The sequence below is a fragment of the Bos javanicus genome, chromosome 14, assembly GCF_032452875.1.
Source record: "Bos javanicus breed banteng chromosome 14, ARS-OSU_banteng_1.0, whole genome shotgun sequence".
In the NCBI taxonomy this organism is placed as follows: Eukaryota; Metazoa; Chordata; class Mammalia; order Artiodactyla; family Bovidae; genus Bos; species Bos javanicus.
In genome coordinates, this window is record NC_083881.1 from 1,195,375 (window position 1) to 1,213,738 (window position 18,364).

The 18,364-nt window shown below is 58.6% G+C and overlaps 1 protein-coding gene and 1 long non-coding RNA gene across 2 annotated transcripts; both read left to right on the plus strand.

Moving 5' to 3' along the window:
• Window positions 1–2,077: 2,077 nt before the first annotated feature.
• On the plus strand, window positions 2,078–12,584 carry LOC133260148 (uncharacterized). The gene is made up of 4 exons (XR_009740670.1): window positions 2,078–2,933; window positions 7,541–7,725; window positions 8,578–8,688; window positions 9,034–12,584. It is a non-coding gene; the product is annotated as an uncharacterized LOC133260148 (long non-coding RNA).
• A 680-nt stretch (window positions 12,585–13,264) lies between these two features.
• TOP1MT (DNA topoisomerase I mitochondrial) lies at window positions 13,265–14,809 on the plus strand. Its single transcript, XM_061438278.1, has 2 exons — window positions 13,265–14,248; window positions 14,630–14,809. Exons 1-2 carry the CDS (start codon window positions 13,797–13,799, stop codon window positions 14,727–14,729), a joined length of 552 nt encoding a protein of 183 aa, XP_061294262.1. The 5' UTR covers window positions 13,265–13,796; the 3' UTR covers window positions 14,730–14,809.
• Window positions 14,810–18,364: the final 3,555 nt, after the last annotated feature.

Here is an 18,364-nt window from a genome sequence, read left to right on the forward strand (position 1 = left end):
ATAAAGACAGTTTACTTCTTCCTCTCAAACTTTGATATATTTTAGTCACTTTCCTGTGTGTGTGCTCTGGCTAGAGCCTCCAGGACTGTGTTGAATAGCAGGTCTGGTTCTGATCTTGGGGCCGAGGCACCTTGGAGTGTCACATAGCCGTGGGGTGTCTGGCTGCTCTCAGGTGGAGGTTCCCTCCAACCTAGTTTCTTGAATTTTTTTTTTTACTTTTATCATGAAAAGGTGTTGGACTTTTTGTCAGGTGTTTTTTCTGCTTCCTTTTAGATTTCTTACAATTCTTGTCTTGCCACATTTCCATTTACAGAATTGCAGTCTGGATTTGAAAACACAGTGGCTTCAGGATTCTGAAGGTGCAACATGTACTTGATTTTAGAAAGATCGTAAGAGAAATATGCAAGGCCTCTAAGCACACCTGGCAGAAGGTGGCCTTAAGGAGCACCAGCTGCTGCTGTCCTAGTGCGTGTTCAGTCAGCGGTGCGTGGCTCATTCCAAAATTGGGGTGACCCCCACCATGGCCGCCTGGGTGCTGAGAACCAGCCCTTGCAGCTGTGCAGCTCTGCACCAGTGCTTCAGCCACTGGATGTCCGTGGGGACTGAGGGACTGGTGGCAGGGGTGGGGTTACTAGGGATGTGGGGGTAGGCTTGTCTCTGTGGAAGCCCGGCTGCCCCTTGGGCGGGGGCACTGGCAGGCGTGCCTGGGCCTGCTGCGTGTGTTCTGGGTGCACGCTGACAACTGCGCGTGTCCACCTCCCACAGTCCCTAAGCCCCATCTTACAGATGCAGGAGGTTGACGCGGTTGACAAGTGGTGGACCTCTGCCCTGTGCTGGCAGCTCTCCGGACCGGGCGGCCCCATAGGGCTTGTCGCTGGACCGTCCTGCCCAGGGCGGGAGCCGGGGTCAAATCCAGGGACAGCGGTACAAGAGGGCGGGCTCAGGAGCACGGGGTGACAGCGAGGGGCTGGTCCGCAGTGTGGGGCCGCGCGGGGCCGCCTGGGAGGTGGCGCTGGTGTTTGCACGGTGCCCTGACCCAGCTTCACCTGTAGGGCCCTCCGACAGCATGGAGGTGCCCCTCCTCCATGTCTGGCCCGGTGTGCAGGCGAGCGTGTGATTACCGAGGACCTACCAGGAGCCCTCGGGAGCTGCTGGGCACGCGCTGAAGCCCTGCCCCTGGGTGTTCCTGCAGCCCCTAATGAGTGCGGCCCCTTGCTGTTCCCAGGCCACCATGGGGAGGAACTGCGCGCGGGTCGCGGGGCCGCATGTGCATCCTGCGGCTGTCGGCCACGGTCTGGGGACGGAGGGGTCGGCGGGACGACTTGAATCCGGGGCCTGTCCGCGGCGTCGGGAGGCTGTCCCGAGAGCTCAGGGCGGAGGAGCAAGGCGGGGACAAGGGACCGCGTGGGGGCCGCATTTCCCTCCCTGGGCCCGCCGTGGGGCCGGGAAGACGCCCTGCGGAGGAAGAACGCCTCCCAGGGCCAGGCTGCCCTGTGCTCGGCAGGCGCGGCTCCGCCGCGGGGGCGGGCCGGGGCTTTTGCACACGGCCCCTGAAGAGCAGGGTGCGTCCCGACGTCCCCCAAGTCCTTCAGCCCTGGCAGAGAGGGTCGGCCGCCGAGCCTGTGAGGTGAGCGAAGACCACGGGCGAAGGCGCAGGGAGGGCGCGTCCCGGCTCCTCCCAGACCCCTGACCTCTGCTGCTGGGCGGGGCGGGAGCGCAGCGGAGGGCGCGCGTGGTCCTGGGTTCCCCCGAAGGCGACCTTAGGCCTCAGGTGCAGCGCGTGATGTTTCCGGACGTGCCTGGGGGGTGCAGCCCCCCCTTCTCACCCCTGCTCCCCGGGGGGCCCCCATTTGGCGGTTTCTTCCTCCGTTCAGCTTTGGTAAGATCTGTTGCTCATGTAGCTGTGCGTGGCCTCAGCACCGTAGTGTGGTTTTGAACCTGATGGGTGTGCTCTGACACGGGCCTCTCGTCGCACTGGACTCCCAGTTTCTTGGTTTCCAGGAGCTTCAGTCCATTCATTCTGATCGTGGGCACAGAACGTGCGATCAGTCCCCCTAGTGGCCGTTGTGCTCCGAGCTGAGGCTTCCTTCTGCCCGCGGTGCTCCCGGGCTCTTTCCTGGGGGATGTGGGCAGAGGCCCTGTGGTCACACGGGGGCTGAGTTGTGAGGGGGTGTGGAGTACAGCGAGGGCGGTGGGCTTCTCCTCTGCATGAAATGCCACCTTTCCAGAGAGCAGGGTGGGTTCACGCCTGCATGGCGCTGCGCTCAGGAGCTCCTATTGGAGCTCTGTTAACCTAGTGCTTCCAGGGTAGTCTCACTGAGTGTAATCCACGTGGCCCCTGCTGTGACTCAAGTGCTGTCAGCACATTCCCACCGCAGCCAGTAAAGAGTCTGCCTCTGGGGGCTCGGGCCCTGCTGGGGGCGGGGAGGGAGCGTCCGAGGAATAGAGGGGTGAGGCCCGAGTGTGAAGCCTGGCAGGGTTGTAGTGGTCCTTTCGCTGGAGCACCCTCAGTAGATGCATTCCAAGAAAAAGCTTCGAGTTGCGGTTGTCAACTTTGCGCAAGCAGGTTGGACAAGTAGGTTGGACAAGTAGTTGCGCAAGTAGGAGGAGTCCCCCGGGACTCCTCCCTTTGGGCCTGGGAGATGCGGTGGGTTGTTTAAAGAGGGGCGTGGCCTGAGGCCGGGCAGGGTCCATCCCGGCGCCCCGCCCCCAGCAGGGAGACCTGGCCCCTCGCCTGATTCAGCCGGGGGTGGGGTCTACGGGGCTGCGAGGAGGGCCTGTGCGCAGTGTGAGTGTGGGAACGTTCTAGCGTGTCCTCCAGGAGGGAAGAGGAGAAGAGCCCGGGCGGCGTGAAGTGGACGCAGCTGGAGCACAGAGGGCCGTGGTTCGCGGCCCCCTACGAGCCCCTTTCTGAGGGAGTTCCTTCTACGACGGTGAGGACCGCCCCGGCGGCTCAAGTGGCCGTGGGTAGGGCCGCCTTAAGCATCCGGTAACTGGCCACCTAGGCCAGCTCTGTCGGTGGCTCTCCCACCTGGGTCCGGGCTGACCCGTGTACCTGGAGCCAGGCTAGGCCACTTCCAAGTCTGTGGTTCACACCTGGTTGCTGGCAGGCTTTCCCGGCTCCTGCAAGGCGCCGCCCTAGGGAGGCCTCTGGTGCCCTCTGCTCTTTCGCTGGGGCTCTTGCATCACTTGCCTGCCTGGGGGCCTGGTGACCCCGTGGTGACCCCCCGGTTCCTGCTGGGTTGCAGGAACCTGTCCCTGGGGGGCGCTCAGCCAGTACACACACGCAGCCACCTCTTTTCCTTGACCCCTGCAACGCCGCCGTTGATGTAGGTTACGGTTTAGAATCTGTTTTCCAGAGCTAGACTAGGTTCCATGGCTGTCAGAACCAGCTCTGCCCCTTAAAGGCACCTGGGCGGCCCAGCTGTGGGGAGGCGGATGCTAGCAGGGCAGTAACTGAGCCCCTTGGGCCTGGTTCTGTCTTCTTCACCTTTTCTTCAGAAGCTAGTTTGGGGAAGAACTGTGTTCTTTTATCATGACTGCCTCCTTCTTACTATCAAACTAATGTGTGTTTGTATTTATTTTTCCAACGTTCTGTGATAAAAGTTCTCAAACGCACAACGGCAGAGAGAACTCCGTGGTGAAGGCCCTCCCCGCACCGGCCGTCATGCTCCTGAGCTGGACCCTCTTCTCCACTGAGCTGTCCCTAGTGCCGGCGCTCAGAGTAAAATGTTGGAAGTCACTGGGCAAACGGGAAGGTGTTTAAAGGTCGCAGCTGCTACAGTTAATCACACGTCTGTTCTGGAGCCTTTAGTTTTGCTTCTGTTAAGTGGTGATGTGCATCCTCACACTGCAGGTGTTGTTGATCTGGAAACTTCGACGTGAGCGTAGCAGCAAAGTAAATCATTCAATTCGGTTCAGTCGCTCAGTCGTGTCCGACTCTTTGCGACCCCATGAATCACAGCACACCAGGCCTCCCTGTCCATCACCAACTGCCAGAGTTCACTCAGACTCACATCCATTGAGTCGGTGATGCCATCCAGCCATCTCATCCTCTGTCGTCCCCTTCTCCTCCTGCCCCCATCCCTCCCAGCATCAGGGTCTTTCCCAATGAGTCAATTCTTTGCATGAGGTGGCCAAAGTACTGGAGTTTCAGCTTTAGCATCAGTCCTTCCAATGAACACCCAGGACTGATCTCCTTTAGGATGGACTGGTTGTACCTCCTTGCAGTCCAAGGGACTCTCAAGAGTCTTCTCCAACACCACAGTTCAAAAGCATCAATTCTTTGGCGCTCAGCTTTCTTCACAGTCCATAGATGACCACTGGAAAAACCACAGCCTTGACTAGATGGACCTTTGTTGGCAAAGTAATGTCCCTGCTTTTCAATATGCTATCTAGGTTGGTCATAACTTTCCTTCCAAGGAGTAAGCGTCTTTTAATTTCATGGCTGCAGTCACCATCTGTAGTGATTTTGGAGCCCCCCAAAATAAAGTCTGTCACTGTTTCCATTGTTTCCCCATCTATTTGCCATGAAGAGATGGCACCGGATGCCATGATCTTCGTTTTCTGAATGTTGAGCTTTAAGCCAGCTTTTTCTCTCTCCTTCATCAAGAGGCTTTTTAGTTCCTCTTCACTTTCTGCCATAAGGGTGGTGTCATCTGCATATCTGAGGTTATTGATATTTCTCCAAGCAATCTTGATTCCAGCTTGTGCTTCTTCCAGCCCAGCGTTTCTCATGATGTACTCTGCATATAAGTTAAATAAGCAGGGTGACAATATACAGCCTTGATGTACTCCTTTTCCTATTTGGAACCAGTCTGTTGTTCCATGTCCAGTTCTAACTGTTGCTTCCTGACCTGTATATAGGTTTCTCAAGAGGCAGGTCAGGTGGTCTGGTATTCCCATCTCTTTCAGAATTTTCCACAGTTTATTGTGATCCACACAGTCAAAGGCTTTGGCATAGTCAATAAAGCAGAAATAGATATTTTTCTGGAACTCTCTTGCTTTTTTGAGGATCCAGCAGATGTTGGCAATTTGATCTCTTGTTCTTCTGCCTTTTCTAAAACCAGCTTGAACATCTGGAAATTCACAGTTCACGTATTGCTAAAGCCTGGCTTGGAGAATTTTGAGCATTACTTTACTAGCATGTGAGATGAGTGCAATTGTGCGGTAGTTTGAGCATTCTTTGGCATTGCCTTTCTTTGGAATTGGAATGAAAACTGACCTTTTCCAGTCCTGTGGCCACTGCTGAGTTTTCCAAATTTGCTGGCATATTGAGTGCAGCACTTTCACAGCATCATCTTTCAGGATTTGAAATAGCTCAACTGGAATTCCATCACCTCCACTAGCTTTGTTCGTAGTGATGCTTTCTAAGGCCCACTTGCCTTCCCATTCCAGGATGTCTGGTTCTAGGTGAGTCATCACACCATTGTGATTATCTGGGTTGTGAAGCTCTTTTTTGTAGTTCTCCTGTGTATCCTTGCCACCTCTTCTTAATGTCTTCTGCTTCTGTTAGGTCCATACCATTTCTGTCCTTTATAGAGACCATCTTTGCATGAAATGTTCCCTTGGTATCTCTAATTTTCTTGAAGAGATCTCTAGTCTTTCCCATTCTGTTGTTTTCCTCTATTTCTTTGCATTGATCACTGAGGAAGGCTTTCTTTTCTCTCCTTGCTATTCTTTGGAACTCTGCATTCAGATGCTTATATCTTTCCTTTTCTCCTCTGCTTTTCGCTTCTCAGTAAATCATTAAAGCAGGACAAATGTAGCACCTGTGGCTGCCTTCTGCAGGGGCCTGGCACGTGCTCCAGGATGCTCAAGTGTGATCGTCTTCTTAAATTGAGCGTGTGCTTCGGAATTTAAAAAATCAGAGCTCCGTGGTCTTGGCGAGTGTATAACCTGATACAGCACAATGTGTGTAACAAAGAGTGATTTAAAGGGCAGGACGCTGTGCGCAGCAGGGTGAGGGCCAGCCCCCTGCATCCGCGTATCTTCCCACGTCTGCAGGGAAGCCCTTAATGTGAGCTTAGCAGCAGAGGAGGTTGCTACGTTTTATGGGAAAAAGTTGGATCGTGAGTATACAAAAGAAGTCTTCCAAAACAACTTCTTCAGTGACTGGCGGAAGGTATGCCCTGCGTGGCCACGGTCTCGGGCTACCAGACGCTGGCCCGCCTTCCCCTCTCTGCTGCCCCTGCAGGGGCAGGCAGAGCCAGGCTTGGGAGAGGGAGGTTGTGGGGGGCCCGGAGGGGCATTTCCTGCCCGCTGGGAAGCTCTTTGAAGACGAGGTGCTGGGTGGGTCTGTGCACACCTGCGCCCGCCTTGGCTTTGCCTGTGGACTCTGCACCCGGGCCCTTCCAGCTGCTCCAGGCCAGGCCCTGGGGCCACTTGTGTGCCTTTTCTGGCTGCTGGGCACCGGGGTGCTTCACAGGGCGCTCTGGGGCCGTGCACCCCCTTCTCCACAGGTGCCTAGGGGATGGCTGGGCCACGGGCTGTGTGTGTGTGTGTGTGGCTGAATTAGGGGCTGCCAAGCACGTGTGTGTTCCCACCACTTGTGGGGTGGCAGGCCGCCTACACTCACAGTGAGTGAAGGGCCCGTTAGTGCCGTGCAGTCCACACGGTAGCTGGTGGGGACCCTTCTTCGGATGCAGACACATGGCCCAACTCAGGGCCACTGGGAGGAAGCTCTGGCACCTCAGCTCACTGCCTACACGCCTGGGCAGCTACCTGAAGGGGCTCTCTTGGGGGACAGTTGCAGAGGCTGCCGGTCAGGGTGGCCTTGGTGTCTGTTCCTCCTGCTTCTGGGACATCACCATTCCCTGTGGAGTGGGACCCCCACCGCAGAGGGGGAGGGTCCCCGCTGCCTGTGTGACCCTTGCCTGCGTTAGATGATGGGATTATATGGTTTCGTGTAGGAAATGACAGCAGAAGAGAGGAGGGTCATCAAGCACCTGGACAGGTGTGACTTCACGGAGATCCACAGACTCTGTGGACAGGACTGCTTCCCAGAAGGCCCTGTCCAGGGAGGAGAAGCAGGTCAGGCTGCCCCAGGGCTCAGTCTGGCTTGGGCTTCTGGGGTCTCGTGTGGGAGGCAGCTGGTGGTGCAGAAAACGACCCCATCTCTCACAAAAACTGCTCCTGAGGGATTTTTCTAGATGAGCCCCAAGAGAGAGTGGTGAAGGGGACTTTGATTCCGCTCTGTTATTCTCAGCTGATTTTGAGTTATGTGCCCCTAACCTGGACGTATTTAAGAAGTGCTGTGTCCACCTGGAGCACGTGGAGCAGCGACCCTGCCGTAAGGACCAGCGGGCCCGTACTTCCCACTCGTGGTGACAGCGGACCGTCACGGCCGCGCCCTGTGCTGGGCCTGCTTCCTCGCTGGGCTGCACAGGCTGCTGCAGCGGTGAAGGGGCTCTGACTAGTTCTGCTCACGTGGCAAGCGTCCTGTCTCTTCACCACTAAGGCCGACATGGTGTTTTATTAATGCAGAAGCTCAAAGAAGAGGAGGAAAAACTTCAGCAAGAGTTTGGCTGCTCTATCTTAGATGGGCACCGCGAGAAGATTGGCAGTTTCAAGACGGAGCCCCTGGTCAGTCCGAGGCCGGGGCGACCACCCCAAGATGGAGAGGCTGAAGAGGAGGGTCCTACCGGAGGACGTAGTCATCAACTGCAGCAGGTGCCCATGGCCCCGCCCCTCACCTGGGAGGGGGCTTCCCTGGTGGCTCAGCTGGTAAAGAATCCTCCTGCAATGCAGGAGCCCTTGGTTTGATTCCTGGGTTGGGAAGATCCAGTGGAGAAGGGATAGGCTACCCACTCCAGGATTCTTGGGCTTCCCTGGTGGCTCAGATAGTAAAGAATCTGCCTGCAAAGCAGGAGACCTGGATTCAGTCCCTGGGTTGGGAAGATCCCCTGGAGAACAGAAAGGCTACCCACTCCAGTATTCTAGCCTGGAGAATTCCAGGGACTGAATAGTCCATGGGGTCACAAAGAGTCAGACAGGACTGAGCAACTCTCACTTTCTCACCTGGGAAGGGGCCCGACACAGGGTGTCCCACCGTCACTCCAGGCTCTGTGGGGTGGACTGGAGGGCGCCTTCCCTGCAGAGGAATGTGTCCACAGCAGGCTGGGTGCTGTTTGCTGAACCAGCCCTCGTCACCCTGCCCCACGCTTGAGATTTTACCCCACTGGGAGCACACATCTATGTACTTTGAACGGTTTTCCATGGTTCAAGTGGTGACAGGCACGCAGGAGCTCCTGTCCTTCCGTTGCGGGGGTCACAGCCAAGCTGGGCCGGCAGGTGTACCCTGGGAGCCCAGGCCTGTCGGGCGTGCAGGGCCACCTGTGACCCTTGCAGCTGCCATGGCTCGCAACACATGGGGTTCACCCCCGGGGCAGCTCTGAAGGAGCCTGTCATGGGCAGGAGCTGAGGGCCAGGGGTGGTGGCACAAGGGAGCGGCTTGGGCAACGAGATGGCTCTGAGACGGACTTAGCACTGGCGGTACCCACGGCCGTTGGAGAAGAGGGCGTCTGGCTGGTGTGTCGGGGTCCTGATCGTTGGATTTGGGTCACTCTCCTTCTGCAGGGACTCCACAGTACCTGAGCCCCCAGCTCGCCCCCAGTGGAAGGAGGTCGGGTGCGACTGCACAGTCATGTGGCTGGCAGCATGGACGGAGAACGTGCAGAACTTCATCAAGTACGTCACGCTGAACCCCGGCTCCAAGCTGAAGGTGCGCCGGGTGTGATCTTGCTTTCCCTGGCCTAGCCGGGCCACTTAGGCAGGGAGTCCCTGAGATCGTAGGTGTTAACTGGCCAGTTTTGGAATCACAGTGTGTCCAGTGGCCATTGGTCTTAAAAAATAAGGAATTTAAGTTTACGCCGTCTTTAACTGAGTTTGGAGTCTGCTTGCCTGCCCTGAGTGGAGCAGGTTAAGAGGGGGCCCAGGAGGAGAGTCAGCAGTTCCCTGTTTGAAGGGGGCTCCTTGCTCCTTTTTGGGGGGAGAGAGACTGGGGGAAGTACGAGGTGGCTTGGCGCTTGAAAGGGGCTGTGGGCAAGATCTGTTCCCAGTACCGGACTGCCTGGATGTCTCCAGAGATGAGGACAAGACAGCGCGCTATGGTCCTTTACTTCATCGACAAGGTGCGGGGGGTCCTGAGCCTCCCCCGGGTTCCTTACGGTGCTCTGGTTGGTGGCAAAGGCTGGGTTAGATGGACGGGGGTGGACAGTGGGCCTTCTGTGTTCTGAGCCGGTGCCCTGGGCCGGGGGAGGGGCGGGCGTGTGCCCGTCTGTGCGTGTCCCCAAGGGCACATGCGCCATGCCCTGATGGGGGTCCGCCCGGCTGGCGCTGCAGACCGGGAACGGGGAGGAGGGCGGCGGACTTGGGGGCTGCTGCTGCCTCCGCGTGGAGCACTTCCAGCTGTACCCAGAGGCCAGCGGCTCCCCGGATGTCGTGGAGTTTGACTTCCTGGGGAAGGATTCGATCCGCTCCTACAACAGAGTGCTGGTGGAGAAGCTGGTGAGTGCCTGGTGAGGGCGGTGGGTGGTGTGCCGGGGTGAGTTCGCTGCTCCGTCTGGGTGCTCTCCTCCAGTGGCCGCTAGCCTGGCCGGTCAGGCTTGGCGGCAGGGTCTGCCTTGCAGGCCAGCCCCGGCTGAGCCAGCGGAGCCTCTAGAGTCACAGGAAGGCCTGCGGCCTGGATTGGGCCCGCCACTGCTGCTGTCCTGGGGGCGAGGGCGGTGTGTGAGAGGCCGGGTCAAGAGTAGGCTGCTGGCAGGGCCATGTGCCCTCTGCAGCTCTGCGCAGGGTCCTTCCCGGCTCCCCTGGTGTCTGGAGGTGCCCGTCCACCTGGACTCAAGGCTGCGTCACTGCAGCGTCTGCTCCGTCATCACCACGTCTGTCTCCTTACGTGAGGACGGGGCCCTGGGGGTTTAGGGCCCACCCCACCCCACCCCACCCCACTGTGACTTTGTCTTAACTAAGTGCACCTGCAGAGACCCTGTTTCCCAAAACCTCACGTTCTGGGGTTCTGAGAAGCACGTGAATTTTGAGGGGACACTGCTCAGTCCAGCACACACACTTTTCCCAGCACATCTGGGAAACGTCTTGTGGTTGTTGGGCATGTGGCTGGGTGTGGTCACTGGCAGTGTCTCCGGGGTCCCCTCTGTGAATGACAGGGTTCAGGGGTTGAGCCTGTGAGCTCAGCGCCATGCCCCTGCTGATGGAGCGATGGGTCCAGCTGGGAGTGGTAAGTTGCTGGTGTACACACGTGTCTGAAGGGAAGTCAGAATTCCCACCCCTTCTGAAGTGGCAAGCCGTACGGCATCAGCCTCTGTCTGGGTGGGCCCACGTCTCAGCAAGAGCAGACCTGACACTGACCGCGCGCCTCACGCGTGCCTCACTTGTACTTTGCACGCGCCTCACGTGCAGACGGGCTGCCTGAGCACAGAGCAGGGAATCTGGGGAGACTCTTGAGGCGACAGAGGAACGCCCCCTCAGGAGTGGGTGCCGGGCATCTGAAGTCAGCTCGGGCGTGCATCAGTGGGAGGACAGGGAGTGCTGTCCGGGGACTGGGGCCTCGGTGACAGAAGCCGTCGCTGCTGTCGTGTCTCCACGGAGCTGCTCTGGTGAAACCTCCTTGTAAATGGGTCTGGAGGCTGGAGTCAGGCTGTGAGCGTTGAGGCCCTTCCCGGTGGCCGTGCCTTCATGCATATACACGGGGCAGAGGGCGAGGGCTGGGCCCTCTGCTCAGGCACTGACCGGGTTGGGGGACGTGGGCCGTCCTGGTCACTCGGGAGCTTGCTGCCGGGTGTCCAGCCCCGTGGGACACACGCAGTGTGGGGCTGGCTGGAGACACAGGAGGAGGGTATTCACGCTCGCTCAGAAGGACGGGGAGGGAAGCAAGGGTGCAGGGGATGGGGCCAAGGGGCTGTGGATGTCCCTGGGTGCCCTGCGTCGTCAGACGAGTGTGACTATGGATGTGGGGCCGCCTGTGGACGTGCGGGGACGGGGGTGGCGCCGGCCTGGCTAGGGCAGCTGTGACACACGGCATGTGACCCCACATGGCTCTGCCTGCTCCAGGAGAAGCCGGGACCCGTCGTGCAGACGTCCATCTGGGGCCCTCATTTGACTCTGCTCATCCTCAGGAGGCTCCTTCCTGCCTGGGGACGAGGGCACCTCGGTAACAGCGTCTTTCCTTCGCTGCAAGTGTACAGGAACCTGCAGCTGTTCATGGACAACAAAGGCCCCGGGACTAGCTCTTTGACAGGCTGACCGTAAGCGGTGCCGACGGGGTGACCCAATGGCTGGTCTGACGAGGGGGGCGAGCGTGAGCACTGGCTGGCACCTTCTCTTGCACACAAAGGCCGAGGGCCCTCCATCTCACTGGCGGTTCTGTCCCACCCAGGAGCCAGGGGCAGGGCCTGGGAGGAGCGCTGTGAGACTGTCCCCAAGGAAGCCACGTGCTGAGCCCCACCCTCCCCGCCACCTTCAGACTGCCAGCCTGAATAGGCACCTGCAGGACCCGACGGATGGCCTGACGGCCAGGGTGTTCCGGACCTACAACACCAGCGTCATGCTGCAGGGGCAGCTGCAAGCGCTGCCCCGAGGAGAGCGGCTGTCTGTGTGGGGACAGGGCGCCTGCTCGTGTGCTGGTGCCTGGCTGCTGGGCTGGTAGGAGAGCCATGTGGTCAGTGACCGGGGTGGAGTGTAGCTCGCTTAGCCTGAGGGAATGGGTCAGGGGCCCCAGACCGAGCCCCCCACGGGCCCCTGCCCGGTCTCCCATCCGCTCCCCTGCTGAGTCAGGCTTGAGGCAACCCCCAGCTCTGCACGGCCCCCTGGGGTGTGGGAACCCTCTTCCTGCTGCCTCCGCCCCTGCTGCCCCACCGTCCAAGTGCTGTGGCCTCTCTGGGCCCCTCATCCCAACTCTCGTGGAGGTGGGGTCTGGCGAGGCCCCTGCCGTGAGGCCTTGGGCCCAGGTCCTTCTCCTGAGTCCCACCTGCAAGGCCCTCACGGGGGGTGGGCTTCCTGGGCACATGCTTACTTGGGTGGTCCTGGCTGCTACTTCCTGACCCCCGTTTTCCAGCTGAAGACAGCGTAGCTGCCAAACTTCTGTCTTACAACTGAGCAAACCGGGCTGTTGACTTTCTCTGCAACCGTCAGTGCACAACGCCTAAGACCTTTGAGAAGTCAACGCAGATGCTTCAGTCCCCGGTGTGCGGGGGGCACCGCGGAGGGCCTCTGAGGGTGGCCGTGCATTCCCCCATCTTCCCTGGGGCTGTGTGGCCCTCGGAGGTGCTCAGGACACTCAGGGCTGCCAGTAGGGGAGAGCTGGCTCGGGGTGAGGGGGCCAGATGCTGCCTGTGCGGCCTAGTGGTGTGGAAGGGCCTCTGGTCCAGGAAGGAGGTCAGTGGAGCAGGGGCCGGGTCTGGGGGAGAAGGCTGTGTGTCTGGGGCACCTTGGCCTCACCCTGTCCCCTGGCCACAGAGTAACTGATCAGGGCCAGTGCTCTGGCACCCTGACTGGGCAGATGGGCACCCTTTCAGGGCGTGGGGCCGACAGGCTATGGACGCTGGTCTCTGGGGTGGACCAGGTGGGGCAAGAGTGGCCCTGACCGGGCCCCTGTTCCCCTGCAGATAGAGGCGAAGGAGCAGCAGGCGGCTGAGGCCAAGACAGAGCTGCAGGAGGCACGGGCTGACCACACATCCCGAGGGGCCGGCAGGTCCCAGAGGCGAGTGTCTGGAGGGCCCAGCCCACCTGAGTCGGGCTGAACCTTCTCTTCCCTTCCCGGTTCGCTGGTTGTCTTTTCTGGTCATACTTGGTGATCTAGCACACACTACACTTGTGCCCAGAGGTACAGCAGCCCAGAAGTGCAGGGGAGAAGCGCCAGGCCACGTGGTCCTGTCCTTCAGAGGCTCGTTCACAGGGTTCTGAGGTGCAGCCACCTCAGACAGCCCCCAGCCCCTGGCCCAGTGTTGGGGAGGCACCAGTCTTGGAGGGGCTTGGGAAGTTGTCCCTTCTCTGCTGTCCGTTCGTCTGTGACCGTTTGTGAAGAGTTGCTGGAGTTAATTCTTCTTTAGCTACTCGGTAGAGTTCACCAGTGAAGGCCTCTGGGCTCAGGCCATTCTTTGTGGGCAGTTTTAAATCACTGGGTGGTGGCTTTGCCCGTGTCCCTGTTGGGTTGGAGCCTGGTGGTATCCCCCAAGAGCCGGCCCACTCTGCTGGGCCCTGCTGCCCGTGGTTCCCGTCTGCGCCCGTTTCTGGTGGCGCCTCTTTTTCCCTGCCACCGTGGCTGCTTTATAGCACGAAGGTGTCCTCAGGTGCGCACGGGCGCTTGCAGTCACAGGGTGCGAGTGAGAACGCCAGCCGTTGGGTCCGAGGGTGTTCTGTTCAGTGGAAAGTGAGGCTCTTCGGGCAGCCGCTGGCGGACTGCGTGTCTTCCATGACACTCGTGTACCCGGCGCCCCTACCCCCGCCTGCCAGCCCTCTCGGTGGCATCAGCAGCTGCCTCTTGGCCTCTGGCAGCTGCCACATAGCGTGTCTGGGCCTGCAGCCCACCCCGTCCACAGCCTGGGACAGGCGCTGTCTTGGGTCCCACGGCAGCATCTGATGGGGCTGCCCGGGCCTTGGTGGGGATGTTCCCCACACACGGTCCTTCCGCACGGGTCCGGGTGGATTGGGCCTGAGTCCCTGGGACAAGGCCCGGGGCTGAAGTGCGTGTGGGTGTTGGGTGTCTGCCCTGCACCATCTGCGGGGCACCGCATGGACGACTCAGGACGGGCCTGTGGGGTGGAGAGCTGCATCCTGCTTCGATGCATCAGCCTTTCTCTAAGGTGCTGGGAGTAAGCGCTGAGCCTCACAGACACTTGATCCTGTCCTCTGCCCCCTTTTCCGTGTGCTTCGTACTTCACTTCCTGTGCCGTCAGGCCTGGATGGAGGGTCCCCACTCCGTCCCGAGGGTGGGCGTCCCTGAGTCCCGGTCCCGTGGAGCTCACCCTGGAGACGGTGGAAGGCCGTGGGGGACAGCGAGCCCTCCCCCAACACTGGGCTTGCCGGGCCCTGAGCAGAGCGGGGCGATGCCAGCGCGGGGGCCGGCCCCTCCTGCTTCTACTAGCTCCCTGGAGAAGAGGGGGCGGCTGCTGGAGAAGCTGGAGGAGCAGCTGCTGAGAGTGAGCACGCAGGCCAAAGACAAGGAGGGGAGTAAGCAGGTGGCCCTGGGCACCTCCGAGCTCATCTGCCTAGACCCCCGGATTGGCGTCACCTGGTGCGTGACCTGGAGGAGGGACTGGACCCCTGAGTGGCCCCAGTTCAGTCCCCAGGGCCCTGGGGTCAGCACAGGTCTTTCCTGTGACTGGACCTGGCTGGCTTGTGTGTCTGATGCCAAACCTGGCCATTGGTCCTCTCTGCCTGAGGGCTCTGGGCTGTGGAAGGACCCTGAGCTGCCCCACCCACAGGGGTGTGGTGGCGGGGTCGCCCGTGTGCCCCATGGGCTTTTCCCAGGTGCCGTGCTCGGAGGCCACCTGGGCTGCCCCAGGGACACTGGCCCCCGTCCCTCAGCCCCCGATGGCCGTGCCAGAAGCAGGTCAGGTAGCCTGGCGCCCTGGCCTCTGTACCCGGCCCCCGAGAACCCCTCTCCTCTGGGCAGGGGTAAGAAGTCTGAGGTGCCTGTGGAGAAGGTCTACAAGACCCAGAGGGAGAAGCTCACCTGGGCACTTGACATGGTGGGTGAAGACTTTGAGTTCTAAAGGAGTACCTCCCCTGCCTTGCTGGGACTGACTTTGTGGGTTTTTTTCACCATTAAAGCCTACTGGGGAGTTTTGTACAATGAAGTGTTTTCTGCGTCATCACACAGGAGGTGGCGGATGCCCAGCCCTCTGCTCTGAAGCGTCCCCTGTCCTGGCAGGTGCCCCTGGCCTGGCTGTCCCACGTGTGGCCTGTCCCCCCCACTCCCACACTCTGTCCCAGCACTGGGTAGGGACACCCCCCATCCCCTGCACCTCTTCACCTGAATGGACAGGAGGGTGGCCGAGTGCCGGCCCTGCCTGTCTCTTCCTGGTGGGTGGGTGGGTCCACGTGCCCCTGAGTGAGCAGCCGAGGTCCCCACAGCTGGAGGCACGGAGTCTGTGCCCTCAGGGCCTGGTCTCGGCAGAGTCGGGGGAGATCTGGGTCCGTGGGGCCCAGGGGTGCGTGACCTGTGGGGCGTCCTGCCAAGGCTGGTCCGCTGTCTGCCTGAGGCTCCGGGAGCTGCAGGCGGGTCGTCTTACAATTCCAGGTGGGGCAGGTGCTTTTCTTTGTAGCTCATAGGTCTCTGTCTCAAGAGGCCCCCTCCTCTGCACCCAGGCCCACTGAAGCTCAGAGGAGCCTGTGGCTGGGGCTTCCGGTGCTGTCGGGGGCATCCTGTGTGGGAGGAAAGCAGGGATCCTGGCTGCAGGCTGGAGGGAGAACTCAGTTCCAGGTCTGGAGCTCCTCCTTGTCCCTGGTGCTTTCCCTGCCCTGGCCTCTGTCTGCAGTGGTTTCCATTTCCTGGGCTACCCCCACCCCCTTCCCGCCTCCTGAAAAGTGAAAGTCGCTCTGTAGTGTCTGACTTTGCAACCCTGTGGACTATACAGTCCGTGGAATTCTTCAGGCTAGAATACTGGAGTGGACAGCCTTTCCCTTCTCCAGGGGATCTTCCCAACCTAGGGATCGAACCCAGGTCTCCCACTTTGCAGGCGGATTCTTTACCAGGTGAGCCACCAGGGAAGCCCAAGAATCCTGGAGTGGGTAGCCTATCCCTTTTCTAGTGATCTTCCCGGCCCAGGAATTGAACCAGGGCCTCCTGCATTGCAGGCAGATTCTTTACCAACTAAGCTCTCAGGGAAGCCCTAATAAGTTCCATCTCCTGGACCCCAACCCCGGACCCCTCCTCCCCCCGCTTCCCATCTCCCCTCCCTGCCCCCATGTCTGGGATCTTGTTTTTGTAGCCTCCTGCAAATAACTTCATCAACAGCAGTGGAAAAAAGGGCATGAGTCTGCCTGTTGGGAGACACTGTGGCCGCGTCCTGGACTCCCGACTACGTGTGTGAGCCTGCAGGTGGGGAAGCGCCTCCGGTTGCGGCTGTCGGAGCGCTGCACGGCTGTCCCTGGCCTCCAGGCACTGCAGAGGCTCCGTGCAGTCTGCTCACCGATCTGTCTTCTCTCCACTCGGAACCTCCGTGTGTCTTCCTTTGCTGCTTGTGGCGGGCACTGGGAGCTGCTATCGCCTTGGTGTTTCGTGTCTCTCGGTTCTGAGGAAAAAGTTAAGATTGTTTCCCTGATAACTTCATTCCCACTGTTTTGGTTTCTCCTACTGTCCCCATTCCTGCATGCTCAGTCACTCAGTCGTGTCTGACCGTTTGCAACCCATGGCAGACTGTAGCTTGCCAGGCTCCTCTGTCCCTGGAATTTTCCAGGCAAGAACACTGGAATGGGCTGCCATTTCCTTCTCCATGGGATCTTCTTGACCCAGGGATTGAACCCACGTCTTCTGCGTATGGCAGATTCTTTACCACTGGCCACCTGGGAAGCCCGGCCTCCAGGACTCCTGTTAGTTATAATCTTTCTATCTTGTCCAGCTCCTTGTCTTTTTATTCCTTTAAAAAGATTTTCTCAACTTTATCTCTCAACCTCTCAATCTTCTTTGTTTTTAATTTTGGTTACCATATGTAGTTTCTAAGATTTGTTTTCTTTTAAACTGTCCCTTTAAAAATACTATTCTGTTCTCTTTTGGTGGGGACTGCACTGCATGAGATGCAAGATCTTAGTTCCCTGGTCAGGAATCAAACCTGTGCCCCCTGCGGTGGAGTCCTCACCACTGGGCCTCCAGGGCAGCCTTGCTTATCTCCTTAGGAGTACTGACTCCCACTTTGCTCACCTTTTCTACACATCTTGCACTCTCTGTTTCCTTTGCGTTTGCAAAAGGTCCCTTCTCTTTGCTTTGAATTTGTATGCACATTGAGAACCTCCTCGGTCACTGGTGCTGGTCGTCCACCCGTGGAGACGAGGCAGGTGTTCTGAGCACAGGGGCCTTGCGGCCTCTGGAGCAGCTGAGTGCGGTTGCCCGTGAGGTTGGTGCTGACGGCAGGACTTTTGTCTTTTGTCCGAGATGGTTCCTGTTCTCCAGTGAGAACCCTGCAGACCTGCTGTCTCCAGCCCCAGAGCCCCTCCGGCATTTCACACAGCAAATGGGTGGGCATCTCGCCTCCAGAGGCCCCTCGGTGGACCCCTGCCTCTGCCTATGTTGTCTTCACAGGTGCTGCTGTTCTGGGTTACAGGCTCCTCCCACCAACCTTCCTGTTTCAACTGGACGTTGGTCTTGTCAGGTTTACTGTGATTATGAACCTTTTTGGGTGGTTTCTGCCATCTTGCTCTGATCAATCAGTTTTATCTTCAGATCTTTCTTCTATTTTTCAGTTGATATAGTAAGTTTTTATTGATTTTAAGTTGCATTTTTTCTTCAATTGGAAACATATACACTGTTTATATTTAGTAATTACATTAAACTACTCTGCTGCTGCTGCTGCTAAGTCACTGCAGTCGTGTTCGAGGAGTGTGTTACAGCTCTTCCCAACAGAGGAGGCTTTTAGCGCCTGAGGGTCCCTTTGGCCCCCGTGCTCTTGTGAAGGGCCCAGCGTGCATCCTCACACAGTGTGGCTCTTCAGTCACATCAGCCATTCATCTGGTATTGAAGGCCATCATTTGGAAATCATTGTTCTTCTTTCTCTAGTAGGAACTTTAGTTAGAAGTCCTTCCAGTGAAAACTGCTTAATAATGAACTCAGAGTTTTTACTCACCTTATACATGTTTTCACCTTATCTAAAAGAAGTAGTTCTGCTGGGAGCCAGTTCTAGGACAGGTGTTCTCTCAGTGCTCTGAGGACATGGCCCGCTGTCTCCTGCCTCTTCTTGTTGTCCTGAGCAGTGGGCTGATGGTGTGACTGAGTCTTTCTCTGGCTCCTCGAGGTCTTCATCTTGTTGGTCTGTGCTTTCATTGTGTTTGTGTCCAGGTGTGGGTCTCTCTCTGTTCACTCTGCTTCATGTTGTTACATTCCCTGAGTCTGTGAACTTGTTTAAAGTGCAGAGTCGCGTTACTGTGATGGTTGCATGGGGCGACCGGAAGTCGTGGAAGCCCATCCAAGTGGTTGGGCCCTCCAGTGTCAGCTGCAGGCTGGCACGACATGCTGGCCATTGTCTTCGTGCTCAGCTACTCAGTCGTGTCTGACTCTTTGCGACCCCATGGCAGACAGTACCTCGCCTGGCTCCTCTGTCCATGGAATTCTTCAGGCAAGAATACTGGAGTGGGTTGCCATTTCCTTCTCCAGGGGATCTTCCCACCCAGGGATTGAACCCACATCTCCTGCTGG

Bases quoted from the DNA above. Each gene is read 5' to 3' on its own strand.
- TOP1MT (XM_061438278.1), top strand. From the start codon at position 13,797: ATGCATCAGCCTTTCTCTAAGGTGCTGGGAGTAAGCGCTGAGCCTCAC. The intron at 14,249-14,629 runs GTGCGTGACCTG...TCCTCTGGGCAG, and splicing joins CCCCGGATTGGCGTCACCTG to GGGTAAGAAGTCTGAGGTGC.